Genomic DNA, 23,923 nt, shown 5'->3' with positions numbered 1-23,923 from the left:
TGCAATGGATCTAAATTTGCTGCGTTTTTGATGAGCTTTTGTCAGAAATCTGCCAGAGCAGTGCTTTTGGTAGCGAGCTCTACTCCTACTAATAAATTAAAACAGTAATATGAACGTAGATTAACATCCTTCGCTATTCTAGCAATTTATAACTAGTTGGGGAAAATTCTAAGAAGCCCATTTAGATATTAAGTGAATATTACAATAGAATGTTTAAAGAATATGCTTCTCAGTCAAGAGAAACAAGTTCTCTTAAATGACAACTCTCCCCTGCCCTTTTAACCTCGAGGAGCTCACGATTGACTTACTTACTGCATTCAGCTGCCTCTGCTCAACATGGCAAACCTTAATGCTGAATTCTCTAGGTTCTTCCCATTTTCCCCATGTATTTGATCTTGTCAATTAAATCCACCACTTCCTCCATTTCTGACCCTGTTCCTACCAAACTTATTACCCAACTTTCCTACCTGGCTCCCAGATAGCTCATATTAGCAACATCTCTCTTTAGATACTGTTCCCCTCTCAAATAAATAACTGATAAATTATAGGCAAATGTAATATTAGCATTCAGCCCAAGAGGGCTAGAATACAGGAGCAGAAATATATTGCTATGGTGACATAAAAGGCTCTGGTCAGACTGCATTCCGAATATTCAAGAACAGTTTTGGACGTTGTAAAGAAAGAATTTGCTGGCAAGAGGTGGGCCAGAGGAGGTTTATAAGAATGATCCCAGGAATGAAGGGCTGTCATATGAGAAGCTGTTGACTCTTGGTCTGTACTCAATGGAGTATAGAAGGATGAGGGTAGGGAGGGTTTTTTTAGGATCATGAGAATGGTCCCAAGAAAGAAAAGCTTAACATACGAGGAACATTTCAGGACACTGTTTATACTCTATGGAGTTGAGAAGGATGGCCGGGGGGGGGGATTAATTGAAATATACAGAATACAGAATGACCTGGACTGAGTAGATATTTCTATTGGTACGAGAAACTATGACCCCAGGGCACAGCCTTAGGAGTAAAATGAAGACCTTTTAGATTGGAGAGAAGGAAAAACATCTTCAAGAGGTTCAAGGGTTATGGAGAGAAAAGTGGGAGAATGAGGTTGAGAAACTCAATCACAATTGAATGGTAGAGGAGACCCAATGGGCTGAATGGCCTAATTTCTGCTCCTATTGTCTTTATAGTTTTAGGATTAAAAACGCAAAAGAAAGAGGCTGGAAAGGACATAATGAAGATGACATTTCCACTAGTAGGAGACTAGGACCCAAACACACAACGAAGGGATGGCCCCTTAACAACAACGAGGAGGAGGACGAGGACGAGGAGGAATCTTTTGAGCCAGAGGGTGTTGAATCTGTAGAACACGTTGCTTTGAAGGCCACGTCAGGGATTTAGAGATTCTTGATTAGTAAGGGGATCATGGGCTGAGGAGAAGGTAGGGGAATGGAGTTAAAAAACATATAGGCACAGAGTCAGACATGTACAGCATGAAACAGACCCTTTGGTCCAACTCATCCATGCCAAACAGATATCCCAATCCAATCTAGTCCCACCTGCCAGCACCTGGCCAATATCCCTCCAAAACCCTTCTTTATTCATATACCCAGATGCCTTTAAAAGTTGCAATTGTACCAGCCTCCACCACTTCCTCTGGCAGCTCATTCCATACACTGTGTGAAGATGTTGCCCCCTTAGGCCTCTCACCACCCTCTGACTCTGGCTCAAAGGTAGAAGACAGTGGGCCAAATGGCCTAATTCTGTTGCTAAGCCTTCTTCTTCAATTAAATAGAACAAAGCACAGGAACGGGCCCTTCAACCACAAATGTTGTGCTGAACATGATGCCAAATTAAACTAATCCCTTCTGCCTGCCCATGGTCCACTGTCCTCCATTCCTTGCACATTCGTGTACATATCTAAAAAGTCTCTTAAATACTGGAAAAACAGAAACAACTATCTTTATTCCCAATCACAAGTTTCTCTCTCTTGTCCTTAACTCCATTTATATCCCTGGTAAGCACTTAGAAAGGTGAAATCAGTCTGAACATACCCGACATAAACTCACGTATTCCCATTCTGTACCAACATCCGACATCACCAATGCCTCACTTCAGTTGCTACTGAAAACATACCAATGCATCAACACATCACCTCTTGGCTTAAGTAATCCAGTGCACCCTGACCGATCACCATAATTCTGCTCACTGTGCACTGTGAAGATTGTCATTCAATATTCTGAATGGCTGAATCTAAGTGGAAGCCAAATTTATACTCACTGATACAACTAGTATCTTGGAATTGAAAACTTGCCAAAAATACATTTGAAAAATTTCACATTTAAGCAACACAATATGGAAGCTGCATTCCTAGAAATTATAATAGAAACATGATAGAATTCAGATTAGAACAATTGAATGTAGAGTGACAAATGCCCAGAGTCCTTCAGCTTCTGAAAGTTCCAAAAACCTTTTCTATTATCTTTGGCAAGAGAAGAAAATTTAACCAATTTACCCAACTTAATCTTAACCACAGTCAGTTCTGCTTTAACATGTGTTTCTTCAATGCAAATTGAATTTAGACCATTATTTGTAGTACGCAACTCTCATTACCTGTATTGGTTATAACACAATTCCAGCCCCATTAGTTTAAATGGCATGGCTACTGTGTGATTTTCTTACAGTGCAAGATTGCACAAGAACAGAACTATCGTGATACATCAGAACGGATTGTAAATTTTAGAAGGAAAATACAATTTTCATAAAAACTTTCAGTCGTGTTTGATCTGTACTTTCTCAGCATTCAACCGGATTCTGAAGAGAAATAGACCATACAAGAAATTTTAAAAATCATTGAGTATTGCCAATTCCAAGGCTCAGGCAAAAGTTGATTTGGTCTCCAATTTTGAGATTCATTTTGTGAACTGCTCACCTCAGTTCTAGTTCAGAGTTCAAATTAAAAGCACTTACTTCCTCAATATCAAGTATCTCAACATCCTAAAAATGTCATTCATGTCTTCTTCAAATTTATCTCCGAATTACATTAATCATCAACACCATGTTTCTCTGAATCCTAATAGATCAATGTCCTTGAAACTGACAACAATAACACTTCAAAGAAAAGCTTTCTCAATATGCTTTTTTACAATCTTTGATCAGGCACACATGTAACAGGCAGATGATTACTCACATTCCCGCCACGGATAGGTTGCTTGCCTCACAGCTGTTACTGATGAACTTATTTCAACATACAAGGTTAAGGGGCTTGACAGGAGGGGGACACCAAGCTGTTTTCTCTGATATGCTGGCGGTTGGGGAGACAGATTTTAAAAATAAGAGGTTTTAAAACCTCTTAAACAGATGGAGATGGATTGGTTTCCAGAGGGTTGTTAGACTGAAAAATTATCTTCCCCAGAAAACAGCAGAAACTGAATCACTGAGCTCTCCAATAGTGACAGTGGATAGCTACACTTCATACAACTGTTATGTAAATGAATGAGAATATTAAAACATGGATCCTAAATTCTATGTAGGTGGTGAGTTAAACAAAATAAAACCAACCATCAGTTAAGCTACAGCAAATTCTAATAACATTTATCATGCTGAAAGATAATCGGATTTTATATTGTTATTATAATGTAATAAATATGCATAGACACCCCCTTTGGTCAGTTCGCAAAAGGAAAATTCAATCCTCTGCAAAAAGACAATGTTACATGTAACAGGATATGCTGCATGTAGGTCATTGTCCAATTTTCTCATCTCTTAGGTGCTTTTTTCCCCACTTAATTACGCTGGATGCAAACGGTCAAGTCTAACAAGAGTCTAGTTTGTTCATAATCTTTTGCTTGCTTATAAATATAATTAATATACTTTACAGACCAATACATTGGAGGAACTACTTACTTTTGAGAGTGGAATAAGAAAATCCAACTTGTATGAAAGGATTACTCTGGTCAACAGCACAACAAAGACCACATATGCAGAATTCTCAAAGTCTGTCAATTGGACCTGCAAATGGAATGTTTAAAAAAAAAAGAGATTCCTGTAAATAACTATATTTTTAAGGGACGCCAGTTTGCCTGAAACTCTAGCAATAAGCACATTGTTATTATTAATATGGGTAATGCAGCAATTTACATATGCCAGGGATTATTGTTGGAAAATGTCAATGTAGATACAGCAATACATGAAGGAATTCTGAATTTCCTAATAAGCAAAACATATAATTCATCCAGGGGACAGAAAAAAAGAGCACATGCATTCTAAGGTTCAGTGCCAGCTATAAAAGGAAGTAGCACTGATACTCAATACGTCCAAGTCATTGAGTTGATAGTGTAGTATGATAGATGTCCATATAATATGCTTTTAGAAGGCTCGAGCTAATGGTTACTAATTCAACAGAGATAGTAAACTAATTGGGGGAAAACACTAGTTACACAGAACTATTTATAGAGTCAGAGACATACAGCATGGAAATAGACCCTTCAGTCCAGCTCATCCATGCCAACCAGATATCCCAAACTGAACTAGTTTCATTTACCCGTGTTTGGTCTATTATCCCTCTAAAAACTTTTCTTATCAATGCATCTGTACAAGAGTCTTTTAAATGTTGCAATTGTACCCACTTCTACCACTTCGTCTGACAGCTCTAACTCTCCCCTTCCTTATCCTCACTTTTGTTGTTATTGTACTGCCCCTGATGGGCTTTGCATGTAATTGATTCAGAAATACAGGCATTTGGTGGTGGGAGGGCTAGGATCAAGTCCCATCTAGTTTCAGATAAAGCAGTCATACATATCTGAACAAGTTGATTAGACAGATCTAGTACAACTAGTCAAATAACACTAGTATCTGAGAATTAGGATAAACAGAAGAGTTGGGAGGACCAGAATTTTCAATAACTTGGTACTTCAACAGAAATATAAAAATAATTCCCGAAGGCTCTGAAGATGGCAGGATAGTTGAAATTACTTTCAATTGTTCTAATGAACAGGAGCAGACACAATAGCCAAAACATTGATCAAAGAGTACTCAATTACTTAATCCCCCACCCCCCTGCCAATAAAGCAATAATTTGGGAAGAATCATAGATAGGAATGTCAATACTACAAGGCATCTGATAAAACAGCGGTTTCTTTTTGCCAGCTGAGCAAACAAAATGGAGATCCAAATAAAAATGAAATACGTTGGCAATCTGCCCATCTCGGATTCCTCCGATTATCTATTGAAGGGTTCGGATTTGTGCAACTATCAGAATTATGGAATAAGTCTTAAAATCTATAGTTTGGTCATTAATGCAATCTGGGTCACCTCTAATTTGGAGTAAGCACTCTGCCCAGTAGTTATTTACATTAAGACTAAGTGACTTTTAATTGGATGTCTTTTCCACTGCAAAACCAAAACTATGTTGCATTATTTTGTTACTGCAACAGAAGCAAAATGTGACACTCAATTTGAATCTGCAACGAGTGCCTCAAAAACGCGTTGCCTTCACTTGAAACGCCTGGGGCCCAATGCCTACTTTACAGAACCACATTGTGCAGACACTGAAAAGTTGAGACCTATAGCTTAAGTACTGCAATTTATCAGGGCAACTTGGGAAAGATTAGAGTAAAAGAAAAACTATACTATAGCTTCTAAGACTTCAGTACACAAGCCATCTTCCTCCCCATTCCTTGGCAGCAAGGTATGACTGCCAAAGGAAATTACAAAAGGTTGCTACATGGATATGCTACCCTTAGGAAGAACACAAAAATCACAATCATGGTGACTCAAACACCACAAAGTCAAAGCGAAGCACTCCACCTGCAGGAATTGATCAGAGACTGAAACAAAGCAAAATGGCGAATAAGCAAAACAGTGAGACCTGAATGGAGCAAGCATACAGATGCTAAAACACTTCCCTGTCTGCTTCCCATAAACTTTTAACCCATAGTGAATTAAAAGTCTATCTCCTTAAAATGTATTCTGTGGACACAGCATTTGTTGGCACTGGGACAATCTCCCAGATTAATTGCTAGGAACCCACCAATTGCATGGATTTCGTGAGGATCCTTTTGACAGGATGTGAATGTTTTGAATTCTCTTTTACAATACTGAAGCAGCTAGTTTTTCCAAATCAACTGACCTTTGTCATTTTCAATCATTTAAACTCAGCTGACACCAATATAAAATAATGCACAGCTGTGTTAATCATTTAAATTATCACTCATATATAACAAGCACTTTTTAAAGCTTGGGTGCAGAAAAGGGGAATACTTGGAAAAGAAAGCATAATTTGTGACAAACGTCAAATGGGAACTCGACCACAAGATATTTTACTACTTTTAAAAAATTCCTGGATGTCACTGGCTGGGCTAGCATTTGGTACCCATCTCTAATTCCCCCTGAGCTCAATAGCATGCCAGGCAAAGTCAAAGTCGACAAAGTTAGCCATGCTGCTGTGCCTGGAGTTACATTTAAGACAGACGCAGGCAAGGACAAGATTTTCCTTCCCTCAAGGGCATTAAAGAACCAGAGTTTTTTAAAAATATGCATAACATAAGAAAATTGCCTTGATGATCTGTATTTAAACTAAATACAATTCTTTTGTTATGATTACAGCACTTACCTCCATAGGTCGAAACTCCACTCTCCATCCAATTTCAGAATTTGGGGGTGGTGGCTTGAATCGCATGGTTTGCCAATTTGTGGATTGTATGTTCTATAGGTAGTCAATTGCACAAGGAATTATTTTTAAAGTTAGTTTTCCTAAACCATACAATTCCTATTATACTTTCAAAACATTTTATTCAACAAGATGTCTGTTGACTGCTTAAATACTCAAGACTGAATCTCGATCGGCTTGGTGGCTCAGTGGTTAGCAATGCTGCCTCACAGCACCAGGAACCTGGGTTCAATTTGCCTCAGGCGACGGTTTGCGTGGAGTTTGCACATTCTCCCACTGTTGCCTGGGTTTCCTCCGGGTGCTCCAGTTTCCTCCCACAGTCCAAAGATGTGCAGGTCAGGTGAGTTGGCCATGCTAAATTGTCCACAGTCTTAAGCGCAGTAGTCAGGAGTAAGTATAAGGAAATGGGTCTGGGTGGGTTATTCTGTGGAGGGTAAGTGTGGACTTGTCGGGCCGAAGGGCCTGTTTCCACATTGTGGGTAATCTAATCTAACTTCAGTTGAGTTCTTTCTGGTTAATGCACAAAATCAATGCCAAAAAAATAAGGTTTTACTAGGACTACTCCAATATTAACAGTCAAGGTGATATTTTACTTTAAACATCGCAAAGTGTGTGTTAAATTATATGGTCATACTTTTTCGAGTTGCATCACAGGACAACTTTGTTTTAAAACAAGTTATACCTGAAATGATTACCTATGCCATTTCTTGGTTTAGTGCTCACCACTTTTTCCACCCCCAACAATGCTCTTTGCTTCCTCACTGCACGAAAATGCTAAATATCCTCACCGGTGAACACTGCTGTACTGGGGTTGGCTGCTGAATAGTGCTTTCAGAATGCAATGCTTTGACAGTTCAATGGATTTGCTAAAAGTTAGACTCCTATAAAGTTTTAGGTCTGCTATGAAAAACTAAGTAAATCAATGTAAACACCAGAACAAGTAAAAGGCAAACGGCTCAAGTCTGAGCGCTTCTGGTCACCTACAGAACAGTCTCAGTAGTTTAACCGTAGCAATTCAAAGATGTCTCATCATCTAACATGTTGCTAGTGTTAATATTGTAGGTTACCTCAAAGTGGTCAGACTCATTTGCATCATCCAGATTTATCTTTTCTGCATACAATGTCAAAGGATCACGAATAAAAAGATGAGCTATATGTTGTGCCAGAAGATGATCAATACCTGAAAAACATTTCAAAGTTCAAAAAGTATTTCTTCGGTACACAAGATCAAGCATTAAGATTAACACATGATCATGATCAATTTTTTTGTCCGATATTTGGCGGCCACTGACAGTAAGTGCAGTGAGGGGCTAATTAAGCAAAAACACAAAAGCTTCCCACGAAGATCTGTAGCTCAGGTTGTCGCTGAGGTAGTTGGTCAGCTCGCTGAGCTGCTGGGTAATCGTGCAGACATTTAATTACCATACTCAGTAACAGAGTGACTTCTATGAAGCACCGTTCTGTCCTGCTTGGTTTTTTTTGAGAGGTTTGGTCTGTCAAAGTGTGTGCCGCTTTCAGGTTTTTTCTGCAACCAGGTCTCTGTCTGTCGATGGCCTTTGATTGAAAACCAGGCTTCCAGGAACACACTTGCGTGTCTCTGGTTGGCTTGTCCTACTAGGGGAGAGGGGCACAATTAAACCAGGGAGGGTAGTAGGCCAAGATGAGGGTCCAGCAAATGTTAAAGTTTCCAGAACAAGTAATAAGACAGTATGGAAAGTCTCAAACTTCAGGCACAGCAAATAAGGGAAAACTATGAGAAGGGGGCCGGTTATTGTAGACTAAAGGGTGTTGCACTTAAAATGCACACAGCTTACAAAACAAGGTAATGAACTTGTAGTGCAGATTGAAATTGGAAGATACAAATGTGGGCAAAGGAATGAGGCTGCAAGATCAGGGCTGGGAACTAAACATCCAAGCATTTGCATCCTATCAAAAAGGACATGGCAGAGGGAATGGGGTTGCTTTGTTAGTAAGAAATAAAATTATAATGAATAGCAATAAGTGATTAGAGTCAGAAGGTGTAGAATCTGCATTGGTAGAGTTGAGGGACAGCAAAGGAAAAAAAAAAGACCCTGATGGGAATTACATACAAGCCTCCTAGCAGCAGTCAGGATATGGGGAAGAAAACAAGTCAGGAGATAGAAAAGATAAGAAAGAAAGGCACTATTACAGTAAGGGACTTCAATGAGAAGGGGAACTGGGAAAATCAATTAGCAGCAAATTCCAAGATTGGAATACAAACGTGGGAAAGTGTGAGGTTATGCACTCTGGTGGAAAGAATAGAGGTGTAGACTATTTTCTAATATACAGAAAGGGTTTGAAAATGAAGCACGAAGGGACTTAGGATTCCTTGTTCAGGATTCACTTAAAATTAACATATAGAGCAGCTGGCAGTTAGAAAGGCAAATGCAATGCTAGCATTAATTTCAAGAGGGCCAGAATACAAAGAACAGAAATTGAGGTGGTATAAGGCTCTGGTCAGATTGCACTTGGAATATCATGAGCAGTTTTGGGCCCCATGTTGCAGGATGTTCTGCCAATGGAGGAGTTCCAGAAGTGGCTTACAAGAACTATCCCAGGGATGAAGGGTTTGTCTTATGAGCAGCAGTTCAGGACTGGCAGTTGAGACAAATGAGAGAGAATGGATTGAAACTCAGAAAACCCGCGGGGCCCTGGACAGTGGAGAAAATGATGTTTGCACTATTAGGAGACATTAGGATCTAAAAAGGGCACAGCCTCAGAATGAAGTGACGTATCATTAGAATTGACATGGAGAGAAATTTCTTCTGTGATAGGACGGTGAATCTGTAAAACTCCGTGTTGAAAAAGGCTGCGGAGACCAAGTCATTGAGTGTGTTTAAGACAGGTTTGTGATTAGTAAGGGGATGAAGGGTTTCAGGGAGAACACAGGAGAATGGGACTGAGAAACTTAACAGCCATGATCGATTGCTGGAGCAGAATGGCCTAATTCTGCTCCTGTATCTTATGATCCATACTTATAACATTTCAGAAATAGTAATGACCAAGTGAAGCAATGGAGTGACAGTTACTTATAGTGTAAGGTTTTGCAGATTGAATGATGTATCACCTTAAATAATTAAAGTACATGAAAAAGTCCAGGTCAAATGCAATACTCAGGTGGTAAAGTAAAAGAAGTTGGGGACAAATTGAACTACAGAATACTGATGAAATTCAGATGCCATTGTATGTTTTATTTAATTCAATTATTCACATTTGTTGCAGAAATTGCAAAGGAGGTGGAGCAAGAGTGAGCAAGTGCACAAGGGGAAGTGAGCACAAGTAGGCTTGCTTGGGTACATGGGAGGAGAAGGGAACAATCAATGGATGTGAAAAATGCACAAATATGCAGAATAAAAATTACATGAAATACCAGTCTCCCTTACTATTCACCAAATACCCCCATCCACTGTTCAAAAAGACTATTTTAAAAACACAAAAGTATTTTGCCATTTTTTTTCCTGCAATTATTTTTGAAAATCTTTCAATCATTACAACCACCTTAATAGTACTATCGTACAAAGGCATCCTCGGAAATGAGATAATCTGCACAGGTTCATACCGTCCAAATAAAATTTGTTTAAATGAGAGTGTAATTTGGGAGAAACTAATGCCTAGATTGCATGAAGCAAAATCCTATATAAATAAGCTCACTAAATTGACGGTGTAATGGAGACAAAACATGCAGAAGGATGACAAAAGGTTTATAAAAGAATGTTCATTAAAAATTAGGAATTGTTTTATGGTGACTAGTCCATGGAAATTTGTTAAACAACTCATTGCTACACCTCAAACTGGGTACAATTATAGCTTGTGAAGAGGACATAATCAACAATATTCAGATAGCAGAGGAGTCAAACTGATACTGTTCTGCTTTTAAAAGTCAAATACTGACAGAATCAAATCCTGGCATGGTAGCTCAGTGGTTAGTATTGCTGTCTCAGTACCAGGGGCCTGTGTTTGATTCTTGCCTCCGGTGACCAAGTGTATGGAGTTTGCACATTCTTCCTATATTGGCATGGGCATCCTCCATGTACTCTGGATTCCTCCCACCGTCCAAAGATGTGAGGGTTAGGTGGATTGGCCATGGGAAATGCAGGGTTACTGTATGCGTGCATGTGTGTGGGGGTCTTGTTGGGATGTTGTTCAAAGAATCAATGTAGACTCAAATGGGCCAAATGGCCTGCTTCCCCACTGTAAGGAGTCTATGATTCTATGACAACACACTTTGTGATTTCTTCTTGAAAAATGAGTGTAGATATCTTGCATGCTTGTACATTTAAGTCTTGGAACATAACTGCTACAAAAATGTTGCATGGGTTAAAAGGCAGCATCACATTTGTACTAGGATAAAATTTATTAGTACTTTACAAATAAAAAGGCCTGCAATTACACCATATCAACACAAGGCAACTCGTATTTAGGAAGATGACAGAATGTAATACCAGATTTTATTTTAATGCATCCTTTATTACCTCCTTCTCGAAGTTGCTTGTAGATTTCATCATCGACTGTTAATTCTAGGTCATTATATTTTTCACCACATTTCGACAGGTAACTATCAATGGAGTCATACCTGGATTTACTGATCCTGTATTTGCTGTGCTTGCGAGGCTGCAATTGCAATAAGCACAGTATAAGGTTATCCAGCAAAAGGCTCCTGCTGTGCAGATTAATAAGCAAAATGTTAACTCTGAATTCTCGCGTTAGTTACCTCCAAACCTCTTTCTTCCCTGGTTCGGTCATCTACAGAGGCTGAAATTACACCCCAGCGACAATCAATGTCAGACACATAACCTCTATAAAATGGTGAAGCAGCACTCAAAGCCATCTGGAAGGAAAATTACATTTAAATGTGTTGGAGTAAGAATTTGCAATTCATTAGTGAATATTCTATAAATTTTGCCAGTCGATTGGTTTTATGCACTGAAGATAACAAATTTTATTTACATACTTACATTAAAATAAACATCTGAATATTACAATCAAGTCAAATGTTAACATTAAGTTAGTCAGTCATAATTGTTAATACATGGCAGAGCAATAATTAATAAGAATGTTAAAGATTCTGGTATATGGCCTCAATTATGAATACTCCTTGTCCACTTTTGAAGTTTGGATTAATCAAATTGAAACACAGAACCAATTTCTAGGGTTTAGCATTCATGCACAATTTAGACATGAATCAATAACTTCATTAGTTTGTACACAAGGTAAATTTTAACAGACAAGAATATTAAAATGTTAGATATCATCAAGAGTGGTTTTGAGCATATCTACAAAACAACTAACATTTGTCAGAAGACAGAGAAGACTCTTGTGAAAAAAAACTGTAAAACAATACACAGTTTGTATGAACTGCCATTTAATGTTGACATGGCCATCACTTTCAGCAGTGATGTTATTAAACTGAACTGAATTGGTGTAGTTCAACAGTAAATATTAAGGCTAGTTCAGACTTTCATTTGATCGAGATTGAAATCAGAAATAGCTCCACATTGAGGGTGCAGTCTTCCATAACATACCTTGAATGCTTAAGGGAAGTACCTAACAATTATCAAAATATTAGTTCTCCCTATTAAGGTCACTTTTAATAAACACACTTCTCTACTCGTCTATACAATTTCATATTGACCTCTGGTCAGAATCAAAAAGTTATGGTTTGTTTAAACAAAGCTATGAAAAGATATTTAAGATATTCCACAAAAGCTGATGTAATACAAAACAAAGGAATGAAAAATAAAATTAAGGTTTTACATTTCATAAAATGTATATTAGTTATAAAAAGTTGATTAAAAAGCCAAGAACAATACTTACATTAAGTTTTATCAGCATGACAAAGTGATTCAATAAGTTAATCTCATTGCATTAATTTATCCAGAATATTTCCAACAGTACCTATACCTCCATCATTTTATTGGACACACAAAGATCATGAAGGAATCTACTTAAAACACAAGTTCTTGCTTGATGTTATACTACCACTTAGTGTTAAGTATGAGCTATTGCAACTAAAAACATTTTGTAATTATCTCCCACCAGGAAGATAGAGGACAAACCAGAAACAGTCAACATTTATAAACTCCCCAATGTGCTATACCAAAACAATTGAGGATTTGATTTTCTTCTCACCCAATAGCATTAAGTACAGTTGGTGCATCACTAAAATCAAGATTACAACATTCTTCAACTTGAAGGAAAATTACGTTATGGTTAAAGCTCTTCACTGCATTTCCTTTCTATAAAATCACAACAGACAAGTTCAGGTTCACACAAATTTACAAGTCAAACATCTTGTTAAAACTCTTTGTTGAAGCTCATGCAAGTAGAGAAGGCTGAATAAGGGACTGCAAGGTTGCTGGTACCTACAAGAATGTCAATATCTTGCCAAGTCAGTTAATGGAGCAAACAAAAAACTGGGAGGACTATTGAAACAGAAATTCTGACAGTAATTTTCAGTTATGTAAACTCAAGTTATCAATTCTAAACACTCAAAGCAAAGCAAAAAACAAAAAAAAATTGCTAACCTTTTAAGAAATAACCGTTGATTGCTGCCAGATCCACACTGCTCAGACATGAAGACTATTGATTGGAAGGGTGCTAATTTATTTATTTAAATGGTAATTGCAACAATGAACTATATTGCATACAGATTCAAAAACAGAAGTTGCTGGAAAAGCTCAGTAGGTCTGGCACCATCTGTGAAGAGAAACCTATTGTTTACCCCTTACACCCTCCCCCACCCTTTCTTCTGCATACAAACCACCATTTTCCTAGCTACCAGTTCTGAGGAAGGGTCAGCGGACTAGAAGTGTTAACTCAGATTTCTCTTCACATCCAAAACATTAACAGCTGCCATTTCCGCCACCTCCAGGGAGACGCCTTCACCAGCGAGATGCAATCAGCAGATACATATTCCCCTCCCATCCCATGTCCACCTTTTGCAGGGACCATTCCCTCTTGGACACACTACTCCATTCTTCCTTCACTCCCAACAATCTCCCACAGCCCCATGGCACTTTCCAATGCAATCGCTGAAGATGTAACAGCTGCCCATTTTCCTCCTCAGTATCCAAAGCCCCAGGCATACCTTCCAGGTGAAGCAGCACTTAACTTGCATTTGACACAATCTCGCCTACTGCATTTGCTGCTCACAATGTGGTCTCCTCTTTACTGGGGAATAAACCATATGCTGGGTGACCACTTTGTGGAACATCTGCTAAGATGACTGAGCTTCCAGTTGCCTAGCTAATATCTAGCTCAGGCTTGATGCAGTGCTCCAGCAAAGCTCAGTGCAAGCTGGAAGAACACCATTTTCCACTTGGGGAACCTGCAGCCCTCTGGATTCAATATAGTTCAATAATTTTAGGGTCTAAACTCTCATGTCCTCGCCTCCAACTCCACACAGCAGGCCTTGTCATCACAGTCTGCCATTACACATTACCTATTGTTAGCCACTACCAATCTCCATTAATGGCTATTCACTCTCCGAGCCAAATCCTTATCCACTCCTTTATCTGTCCAACTGTTCTTCTCTCTCTTTGGCCTCTATCACCACCTATTGTTTACTCCTTACCCCCTTTCTTCTGCATATAAACCAACTTTTTCCTTGCTACCAGTTCTGTGGAGAGTCACTGGACCAGAAGTGTTAATTGATTTCTCTTCACAGATGATCTCAGCTTTTCTAGCAACTGCAGTTTTTGATCGATTTACAGCAACTGCAGTTCTTCCAGTTCTTATTGCAAACAGATTATTCAGAGGCGCTCAAACTCAAAACAAGTATCAAGATTTGCAATTCTGGATTTACGCATCTGCTCAAGTTGGTTTTCTATGATTGTACTTCAGGACACTCCCCATTAAAGAACATTTCCAGTTAGCAACAGCAGTGTGACTATCAGGAACATTAAGATTTAGAATTAAACTCAAACCAAACAAACAGTCTTATGGCACTTACCACTATAGGGCAAATTGTGGCGAGCTGATCATACAGATATCTGGCTTCCGAGATGCTACATGCTTGGAATGTCACCTATTGCAAAAGAGGCAGAAAACATAAGAAAACAAAAAAGATGACAAGTTAAATGAACAAAATCTTGCAACTGGACACTCACCTGAAGACAGCAATTGCCCATACCAAACCCCATAGCGTCCATATAGATATGATCAGGTTTTGTTGCTCTCGCTGTTTCACCATCACCATTGACAAATTTTTCAACAAAAGGAGAGGAAACACATCTGTCCTTATAAACTGCAAAGGAAAAGAAATTAAATCTGACAGCACTCCCTTGGAGTATGTGCATCCCACTGGATATGCATCCGCAATTGAGCTCAAATCCATATTTTTGGAATTCAGAAGATCCTTGATGGCTTAGTGGGTTATATGCAACATTAAAAAAAGGTATATAAAGTAGACATCACAAAATTAAATTTGAGTTAGCTAATCTCAGTCAAGACAGCAATAAGCCACAAAAGACTGCAGTGCACTTCGTTTGGTGGAAGGGGAAAATATGGCAGAGCTTTGCATCTTTCAGTCATTTTTGCCATGCTCCAGCATGAAAGCTCATGATGAGAAATTATTTATTTTAATAAATCCTCTAAAAAAAAATACACTCATCTAAGACTTATTCAAGAGCTGACATTAACAAGCACCTGTTCATAAATTTCAAAAGTTATCAAAATTCAGAGAGAGCTGCTGGATAAGACATGTCTAAGAAACACCCAATTTAGTGAAGCGAAGAAACAGCATGCAAACACAGTTCAGGTAGCCAGTTCCTGAAGGCTCAATCTGGCTCAGTCTGCTGTTTGCTTGGCAGGCAGATAAATAGAGAATCCCTGCTACAACAAATCTGTTCTCTGCTGCAGGAACATAAAAGAATCACACAATTGAGAGGAGAATTGAGATGACATTACAGGAACCTGACCCATGGCATCAGACTTTCCTCAACTTCTGAATCAAATAAAAACAAAAATCTATAGAATGTCACATTTTGGATTTTTTTTTTCAATGGGAGTTCAAAAAAATAAAAGGCATTGGTGCTCTGACCAGACTTATTCAAAGAAATGATTAGATAAAATGATATTTGGTAAAGTTTTGTCTAATTTCAGACAGGAAAGATTTAGCTGCAAGGTGGAAATTAATGATGCATAACATTATTACTGATTTTCTACTATTGTCTAGCCATAAGTTTGGAACGGATAGAAAAGCAGTTGAATAGTATTCTTGTCCAAGAGACAGAATCTTACTTCCGACAGATTAGAGTCCCACACAGCATCTAAATACAATTTGGTCTTTCAAGTGACATATTCTGCATTTCACCACCGGAAACTGCTCAAAAATATAAAAGAAGCTTTACCAATCACAAATATCTTCCTGCTACTAGTTCTTCCACATACTCCACTGCAACCACAAGTTCCTTCTCTTACCCCCAATCTCAGGCACCCTCATTCAGAGCTCCTGATGGAACATATTGCCAGCAACACACTGATATTATTGTATGAATCCTTGCCAATAAAACTTTTTGAGCTTCAAGCCAACATTGCCAAGCAGGTATCTACAAGGAGGACATGGATGCTTTAGAAAGGGCACAGAAAATGTTTACCAGAACGTAACCCGGTATGGGGGATTTTAGCTATGAAAAGGTTGGATAGACTAGTGTCTAGAATGCTGGAGGTTGGTGGGGAGGCCAACCTGATAAAAATTTATATGATTGTGAATAGCACGGATAGGGTGGAAAGTTCAGTTACTAGGGGACACAAGTTCAAGGTGCAGGTGACAGGGAGCAGAATTTAAAAGACATGAGAGGTAACTTTTCTACACAAAGGGCATTAAAGGAAGTCAATTTAGAACAGAAATGAGGAGACATTTCTTCAGCCGGAGAGTGGTGGGCCTGTGGAATTCATTGTCACAGAGTGCAGTGCAGGTCGGGAAGAGATTCAAGGCAGAGATTGATAAATTCTCAATCTTGCAAGGAATTAAGGGCTACAGGAAGAGTGCGGGTAAGTGGAGTTGAAATGCCAGTCAGCCATGATTAAATGGTGGAGTGGACTTGATGGGCTGAATGGCCTTATTACTACTCCTATGTGGTATGGTCTTAACAACAGCATTCAAGCAGCAGCTGGACAAATACATGAAACAGCAAGGGAATTGAGGGATACAGATCCTGTGGTGAAGACACAGTTTTTGTATCAATGGGCAAAATCACAGGCTTGGAGGGCAGAATGGCCCATTCCTGCACTATATTGTTCTTTTTAATAATGGATATAATCCCTCCAAACACCTGATTTATATGTAAATCAGCTTAAACCTGCCTGGATACCTGTTTCTTACCTTGTTTCCATACTTCTTGTCAAAGTGCACAAGTTCATATTTTGCACATTACATTCTAGCTGTCAAGGTTTTGCCCACTCACCTAAACTTTCTGTGTCACTTTGCAGATTCCTTATGTTCTGTCTGCAATTACTTTCCCACTTACCTTTTGTCAGCAAATTTAGCAACCAGAGCATTTACTTCCTTCAATCATTAAACACCTTGGTGGCTCGGTGGTTGGCATTGCTGCATCACAGCACCAGGGACCCAGGGCAACTGTCTTTGTGGAGTTTGCACACTTTCCCAGTGTCACTGGGTTTCTTCCAGGTCCTCCAGTTTCATCCCACAGTCCAAAGATAGCAGGTTAGATGGATTTGCCTTGCTAAACTGTCTATAGTGAATAAAGAGTTGAGCTGGAAAAAGCACAACAGGTCAAGCAGCAGAGAAGGGCAGTGGACGTTTGTCAAAGTCCTGATGAAAGGTTCAACCTGAAACGTCAACTCCCCTTCTCCTCTGATGCTGATTGACTTGTGGTTTTTCCAGCTCAACTCTTAATCCACTGACTATCCAGTATCTGCAGTTCTCATGATCTCCAAATTGTCCATAGTGTCCAGGAATGTGTAGATTTGGTGGATTAGCAATGGGAAATGCAGAGTTAGAGATAGGCTAGGGGAGACGGTCTAGGTGAGATGCGCTTTAGAGTTGGTATGGACTTGTTGGGCTGAACAGCCTCTTTCCACACTGCACAGATTCTATGATTAACATAAATTGTTAATAGTTGTAGCCTCAGCACTGATCCTTAAGGCAAACCACTAAATCGGAAAACTACCCATATCTCCTTAAAATGCATGGCATTGCATGTCTACTGACTTATCCATAATCCAATTTCCGAATTCACTTTAGCCAGCTCTGTCTTCATACATTATTGCCCTTATTTTAGTTTATAACAAGGGTCTTCAATCCACTCTTCTTTCCGTCAAACAGAATGTGGAATTCAAATTATAATATAATGCCTGTAGCTTTAGTTCACAAATTAATCCTAGTTCTTTACACAGTACCAGATCCAGTGTAGCCTACTCTTGGAATGGCTCTAAAATATACTGCTTTAAGAAATTGTTCTGTACACATCTTGAGCTTGATATAGGTTACCTTTGTTATTCTGACTCGTCCAATCTGCATCTTGATTAAAGTCACACGTGATCATTGCTATACTTTTTTCATAAATCCCATTACTACTTCTGGTATACCATGTCCTACAGTCTGGTTGCTATTAGAGGGAGCTTACAAACCATTCTCATGCGATTTCCTAACAACTATTTCTCTCTATACAGTGATCCTACATCCTGATTTTCAGAACTACGGTAATGTCCATTGTATCAATGTAAACTTTAAATTAATAGAGCCAGTCTTCCACCTTTTCCTACCTTTCTAGGACTGGGTAACAGCCTCAGGATACAAGATAGGCCATTTAGAAATGAAGTGAAGAAACATTTCTATACTCAACAAGTGCAGTCAAAATTATTCAATTTGCATTTATAGAAGTCTGTGGAGGCTAAGCCATTGAGAAAATACAGACACTGCTAAATGCCCAATATTGAACATATCAAGAGGTACAGGGACAAAGTGGGAATACAGCATTGAGACAGAGGATCAGCCAGGATCATATTGAATGGTGAAGCAGACTCAAAGGGCCAAATACAGCATATGCATGCTCTTCATATCTATGTTTTTATCCTCGTCTAATTTCTCTCTAACATCCTAAGGCCAGGTGGAACTGCTCCCAACCAATCACAGCTGTGGTGGGGAAAACAAAACTTGCAATGGCACCTCTTCTCACTCATGGCGTAAACTGGTGTCAGGATCTATTCTATTATATTCTAGCACATTATTACTCCTCAATTGTCTTTAAAAATCAGACTGCTCAACTAACATCCAAAAGACTCCTCCCCCCCCCCCCCCCCCCCACCCCTCCCACCCCACATAGGGAAAAGTGAAGACATTATTTTTGTCCACACTTTTCCAGTGTTCCCCAGTTAATAACTCAGTCAACTCACAACTGGGAGTGTCAAACCTAACCAATGATAAACTAATCTCACATTCATACCATAAAGTAAGACCACCTATTTGTATCTTGTCTAAAACAGATTATCTTCACCCCTGCCTTAGCTCATCTGCTGCTGAAATTCTCATTTAGTGCTAGATTCTAATATTCCAGTGCACTCCTAGCTGGCCTCCCACACAATACCCAGCATGAGCAAAACCAATGTAGTGTACAAAATCCCATGCAAGGACTGCACAAAACACTACATAGGACAAACAGGAAGACAGCTAACGGTCCGCATCCATGAACACCAACTAGCCACGAAACGACACGACCAGCTATCCTTAGGAGCCACACACGCAGATGACAAGCAACATGAATTCGACTGGGACAACACTACTATTATAGGACAAGCCAAACAGAGAACAGCCAGGGAATTCCTAGAGGCATAGCATTCATCCACAGATTCAATCAATAAGCACATCGACCTGGACCCAATATACCGACCAAAGCAGCGGACAGCTGGAACTGACAACCGGAAGCGGCAGATTCAAAACACTACAAATGCCAGAGGAAAGATCACAGAAGCACTTCACAGGAGGCTCCCAAGTACTGAGGATGGCACCTAGACAGGGGACGAAACTTCTGCAACACAAATTCCCAGCTCGGCAAACAGAACCAGAACAACGAGCACCCGAGCTACAAATCTTCTCACAAACTTTTCCCACACTAATTGCTGCAAACTATCCACCTAAACCCACCTGGTGGAAACAAAAAAAAAATCACACACCGTGAGGTGTCCCATAAAGGTGTCTCTTCCTCAGTAACCACTTTTACGCAGTGGGAAAGTAACTGCAAATTACTGTCTTTGTTTTGCAGGTTACCAAAGCAGAATGTACTTTGTAGGGGACTTAAGAAGTGCTATTTTCCCTATTGGAATGATTAGAGTTTAACTTAAAAAGGTCAAACACTGCTCCAGTTGCCTGTGAACCCACAGTTTAAAAGACCTCACTACACAGGTGACAGCCTTAAACCCCTGCTCTCAGCCCACAGCCCAAACACTTTTCAATTGCTTTTCGGCAGCTATACATATGAGAGTGCAGACATGGGCTCATGCTTCCCATTACCCGTAGGCAAAAGCCTCAAATGCCATTCATGCCTATTGACAATACATCTCCATTTGTACCCAGCAGACATCACAGACATGTGTATGGGTAAATTCCAGCAGCCATCTTGTGCATGTTGAGAACAGATACTCCATTCTTATCTTTTACAGCTGTTGGCCCTATTGATTTAGCATCAAATAGTTAATTTTAAGAACAAGCCTGAAGAAAATCAGGAGTGGAAGCAAGAGAATCTCTTAAAATCTCAAAGTAGTCTAATAGTTTTTACTTACTTGGGACATTAATGGCTATCTTTTCTCCACGCCTGTGCCGAATATTCCTTGTCAAAGTGCTGAAGAAAACAAATCCAAAAAGATGAAACTGAAATGGGATCATGAAATATTTGTACATAAATTACTCAGTCCCTGAACCATGCATTTTTGAATTTCATAGAATTCTAGTGCAAAAATTAGCTCATTTCGATGCTGTTCAAGTGAAAGCAAGCCAGGAGTCAAAAGACATACAATTTAAGAAAGTGAACTCCGTTTGAAGCAATCAAATAGAGACTTTGAAGGAGGCAATGATATTGTACCCCTCTTGAGATATTCCAATTGTGATTAATTATATTTTGAATATAATGATTCAGAGACCAATAAAATGCATTGAAGAGGATAATATTTGCTTTATATGGCAATTTAAAATCAGAGATATTTCCAACTTCAGATTAGCTATTGGTGGGAATATGTATACTGTATTCAAATTAACTTCATTGTCATAGGTCATCATGAGTACAATGAAAAGTTTACAAGTCGTCATTTATGGCACCTAGGTACAAAATCTTAGGTATAAAGCAGAAAAATAAGGAAACAAGGTTAAAAAGCTAAACGTGACAATCTTTCTTGCGAAAAAGTAGAAAAACAAAGAAACAGTTAAAGTTCAACACTAAAATCCGTAAGCATATAGCCATGCTGGTGTCTCACCCCACATAAGGGCCTGACCTTGTCCTCACCACTCCCAGGCTGCCTGCTCTCACCGCCTTACAGCCGGCTTCTGCTCTTGCCTTATGGCTGCTTATTGGCGTTCACCTCCAGCCCCTTCGGACTGCCTCCAACACAACAGCAGCTGCCGGGGCTCATTGCTGACAGCATCGGGCTGCACTTTCCTGCTCACACCACCTGTTGCCCTGGGCTGCATGTTCCTGATCTTGCCGCAGGTCATTGACTCTCACCTTGCTACCCCAAACTGCCTCCAACTCAGGAGTAGTTGCCTGTTGTTGCCGCTGGCCATTTTGAGCTGCATGTTCCTGCTCTCACCGCTGCTCAGGATGATGCCATCGACATTGGGGACCTCTCTCATTGCCACATCGGGCTCACCCTCCCCACTACGCAAACTCACCTCAAATATGTGGTCAGTAAATTAAAAAAAAAACAAAGTAGCGAAAGTAGGGAATAGTAGCAAAAGCAGACGTGCAAGTGAGCTCCAAGCAGGAACCCACATGCTGCACTGCTACACAGCAGTCGTCTTGATGAAGTCCAGAGGCAGGATACAAAAATAAATTCTGTTAAAGTTTTACACAGCATATGTTAGCTCTCTGCAGATGTATTGTTTATTTCCATGCACCACAATTTAGGAAAGATGTCAACATTATGGAGGAGATGCTGAAAACTTATTTCAGTCCTGGAATCTAAAAAGCAGAAATAACTTGATTCCCTACAGTAAGAAAACAGACCCATCAGCCCAACAAGTCCACACCGTTCCTCCGAAGAGTAATCCATCCAGACCCGTTCCCCAACCTGTATTTATCCCTGACTAATGCACCTAACACTATGGGCAATTTAGCAGGCCAACTCACCTGACCTGCACATGTTTGGATTGTGAGAGAAAACCTACACAGACATGGGAGAATGTGCAAACTCCACACAGATAGTCGCCTGAAGTGGGAACAGGTGATTTGTTAAGAATGTGAAACGTTTTGAGGACCTTTTTAAGCAGCTTATGAATTTGCTTTCCACTGAGCAATGCATCTGCAACCAAAAAAATGTATTTGAACTCACTACATTTTAAAGTTTCACAAATGCACTGTCAAAATGGAAGCAAAATTTAATAATAAGCTTCAAAAGGTGGTTTGGAGAAATCCTTGGGGGAGAAAACACCAACATTTGGAGTATTATAGAATTGGGAGAGTGGAATTACTTCACCAGAATGACACAGGCCCTTCTGTCCTGTAAGATTAGATAATTTGTGCAAAATGATGACTTACATTAGATATCCAATACATCTTTTTCCGTTATGATTTACTGCTCCCCCAAATACAGTTAGATAACCCTTAAAATCTGAACAAGGTTTATTTTAAAACTTTCCAAAGCAACATCAAGCTGTAGTCTTCCTGGACGTGCAAAAATACATCACGGATTTCCCTCATAAGAGTAATGTAGAGCAGTGTTGTTACAACCAAACAAAACTTTAAGCAGCAAAAGGAGAGCTCCAATAATAATTCAGCACTAATTGGTGCTTCCTCCACATACCAGGTAATACCAAATTTTAAAAGAAAAATGGTATTGCCCAAGAGCTTTCATGCAAGGTGAACACCACACTACAGACTATAAAAGACGTCACACTTGACTGAAAAATATAGGAAAGCTGCCCTGGTTTGGGAGACTGCAGCACTGTTTAGAATATGAAAAGTATTATTGAAATGCAGAGAAAACAGATAAGCTAGATACTTTAATACCAAAGCATGCTTTACAATTCAGAGTTTTAAAGTTGAGAATTGACAATACAGGAAAAATTCACCGGTGACTAAACAGTTTGGTCTTCACAAAGCTACCTCAACATTGATATCATTTGGCAACTACGTGGCCACAAAATTTTTGCACTCTAAACAACCTTAACTGAAATGGAAAATATGTAAACACACTTTCAAATGTGGGTGGCATGGGTCCATCTCCGACATTCATATAGTGGTGCTGTGTTGCACAAGTGCTTAAACAAGGAGGAAGGTTATCAAATTAAAACTTCACTGTGATGCGGTATGATCTATATACATATTGATATCACCTTATTGTACTAAAAATACAGGCACATTTAAAATAATAGCCACAATTTTGTTCACAATCAGGATAGTTGCTAACTCACCTAAACCTTGGATGTTTGTTAATTGCTTCATCAGGGAAAAACAGTGATTTAGATGCTCCACTTTCAACTGGTTTCGGCTCATATACAGGTTGTGTGAACTGATGACATCCCAGTCTGGAAAATATTTTTTTTCCTCAAATGAATTTAGAGACTCGCAAAAACATACAGAACAACATCTAATCTCTCTTCTCTACCACCAAGTAGTAGTGATAGTATTGCTCCTGTCATAGCCACTTAACACATGAAACAGTTCACTAGGGTGACTTTTTGGATGAAGCAGGTTGTGTTGAGGAAAAGGTGAAGTAGGATAAACATGAACCTTGCTCATTCTTCTAAAATCTACTGAGTTCAAAGTTTGGGAAAAGATTTGTAGCTCGGGTGCTCATTGTTGTGGTTCTGTTCGCCGAGCTGGGAATTTGTCTTGCAAACGTTTCGTCCCCTGTCTAGGTGACATCCTCAGTGCTTGGGAGCCTCCTGTGAAGCGCTTCTGTGCTGTTTCTTCCGGCATTTATAGTGGCCTATCTCCGCTGCTTCCGGTTGTCAGTTCGAGCTGTCCGCTGTAGTGGCCGGTATATTGGGTACTACAATATACCGGCCACTACAGCGGACAGCTCGAACTGACAACCGGAAGCAGCAGAGACAGGCCACTATAAA

At 39.5% G+C, this 23,923-nt stretch overlaps 1 protein-coding gene across 2 annotated transcripts in view; it reads right to left on the bottom strand.

Moving 5' to 3' along the window:
• Window positions 1-23,923, bottom strand: part of gclc (glutamate-cysteine ligase, catalytic subunit) — a 71,226-nt gene that overhangs the window by 14,635 nt on the left and 32,668 nt on the right. The window contains exons 5-13 of one of the 2 annotated variants that reach the window (XM_072560303.1): window positions 23,270-23,383; window positions 20,428-20,486; window positions 14,796-14,932; window positions 14,639-14,713; window positions 11,399-11,515; window positions 11,160-11,298; window positions 7,734-7,846; window positions 6,610-6,702; window positions 3,903-4,007 (exon numbers count right to left, since the gene is read on the bottom strand). In XM_072560303.1, the coding sequence (XP_072416404.1) occupies window positions 3,903-4,007; window positions 6,610-6,702; window positions 7,734-7,846; window positions 11,160-11,298; window positions 11,399-11,515; window positions 14,639-14,713; window positions 14,796-14,932; window positions 20,428-20,486; window positions 23,270-23,383 (952 nt within the window). The remainder of the gene's footprint in view (window positions 1-3,902; window positions 4,008-6,609; window positions 6,703-7,733; window positions 7,847-11,159; window positions 11,299-11,398; window positions 11,516-14,638; window positions 14,714-14,795; window positions 14,933-20,427; window positions 20,487-23,269; window positions 23,384-23,923) is intronic. The other variant, XM_072560314.1, reaches the window with a different exon arrangement.

The sequence above is a fragment of the Chiloscyllium punctatum genome, chromosome 3 (genome assembly GCF_047496795.1).
Source record: "Chiloscyllium punctatum isolate Juve2018m chromosome 3, sChiPun1.3, whole genome shotgun sequence".
In the NCBI taxonomy this organism is placed as follows: Eukaryota; Metazoa; Chordata; class Chondrichthyes; order Orectolobiformes; family Hemiscylliidae; genus Chiloscyllium; species Chiloscyllium punctatum.
This window is presented reverse-complemented; position numbering and strand designations above follow the sequence as displayed.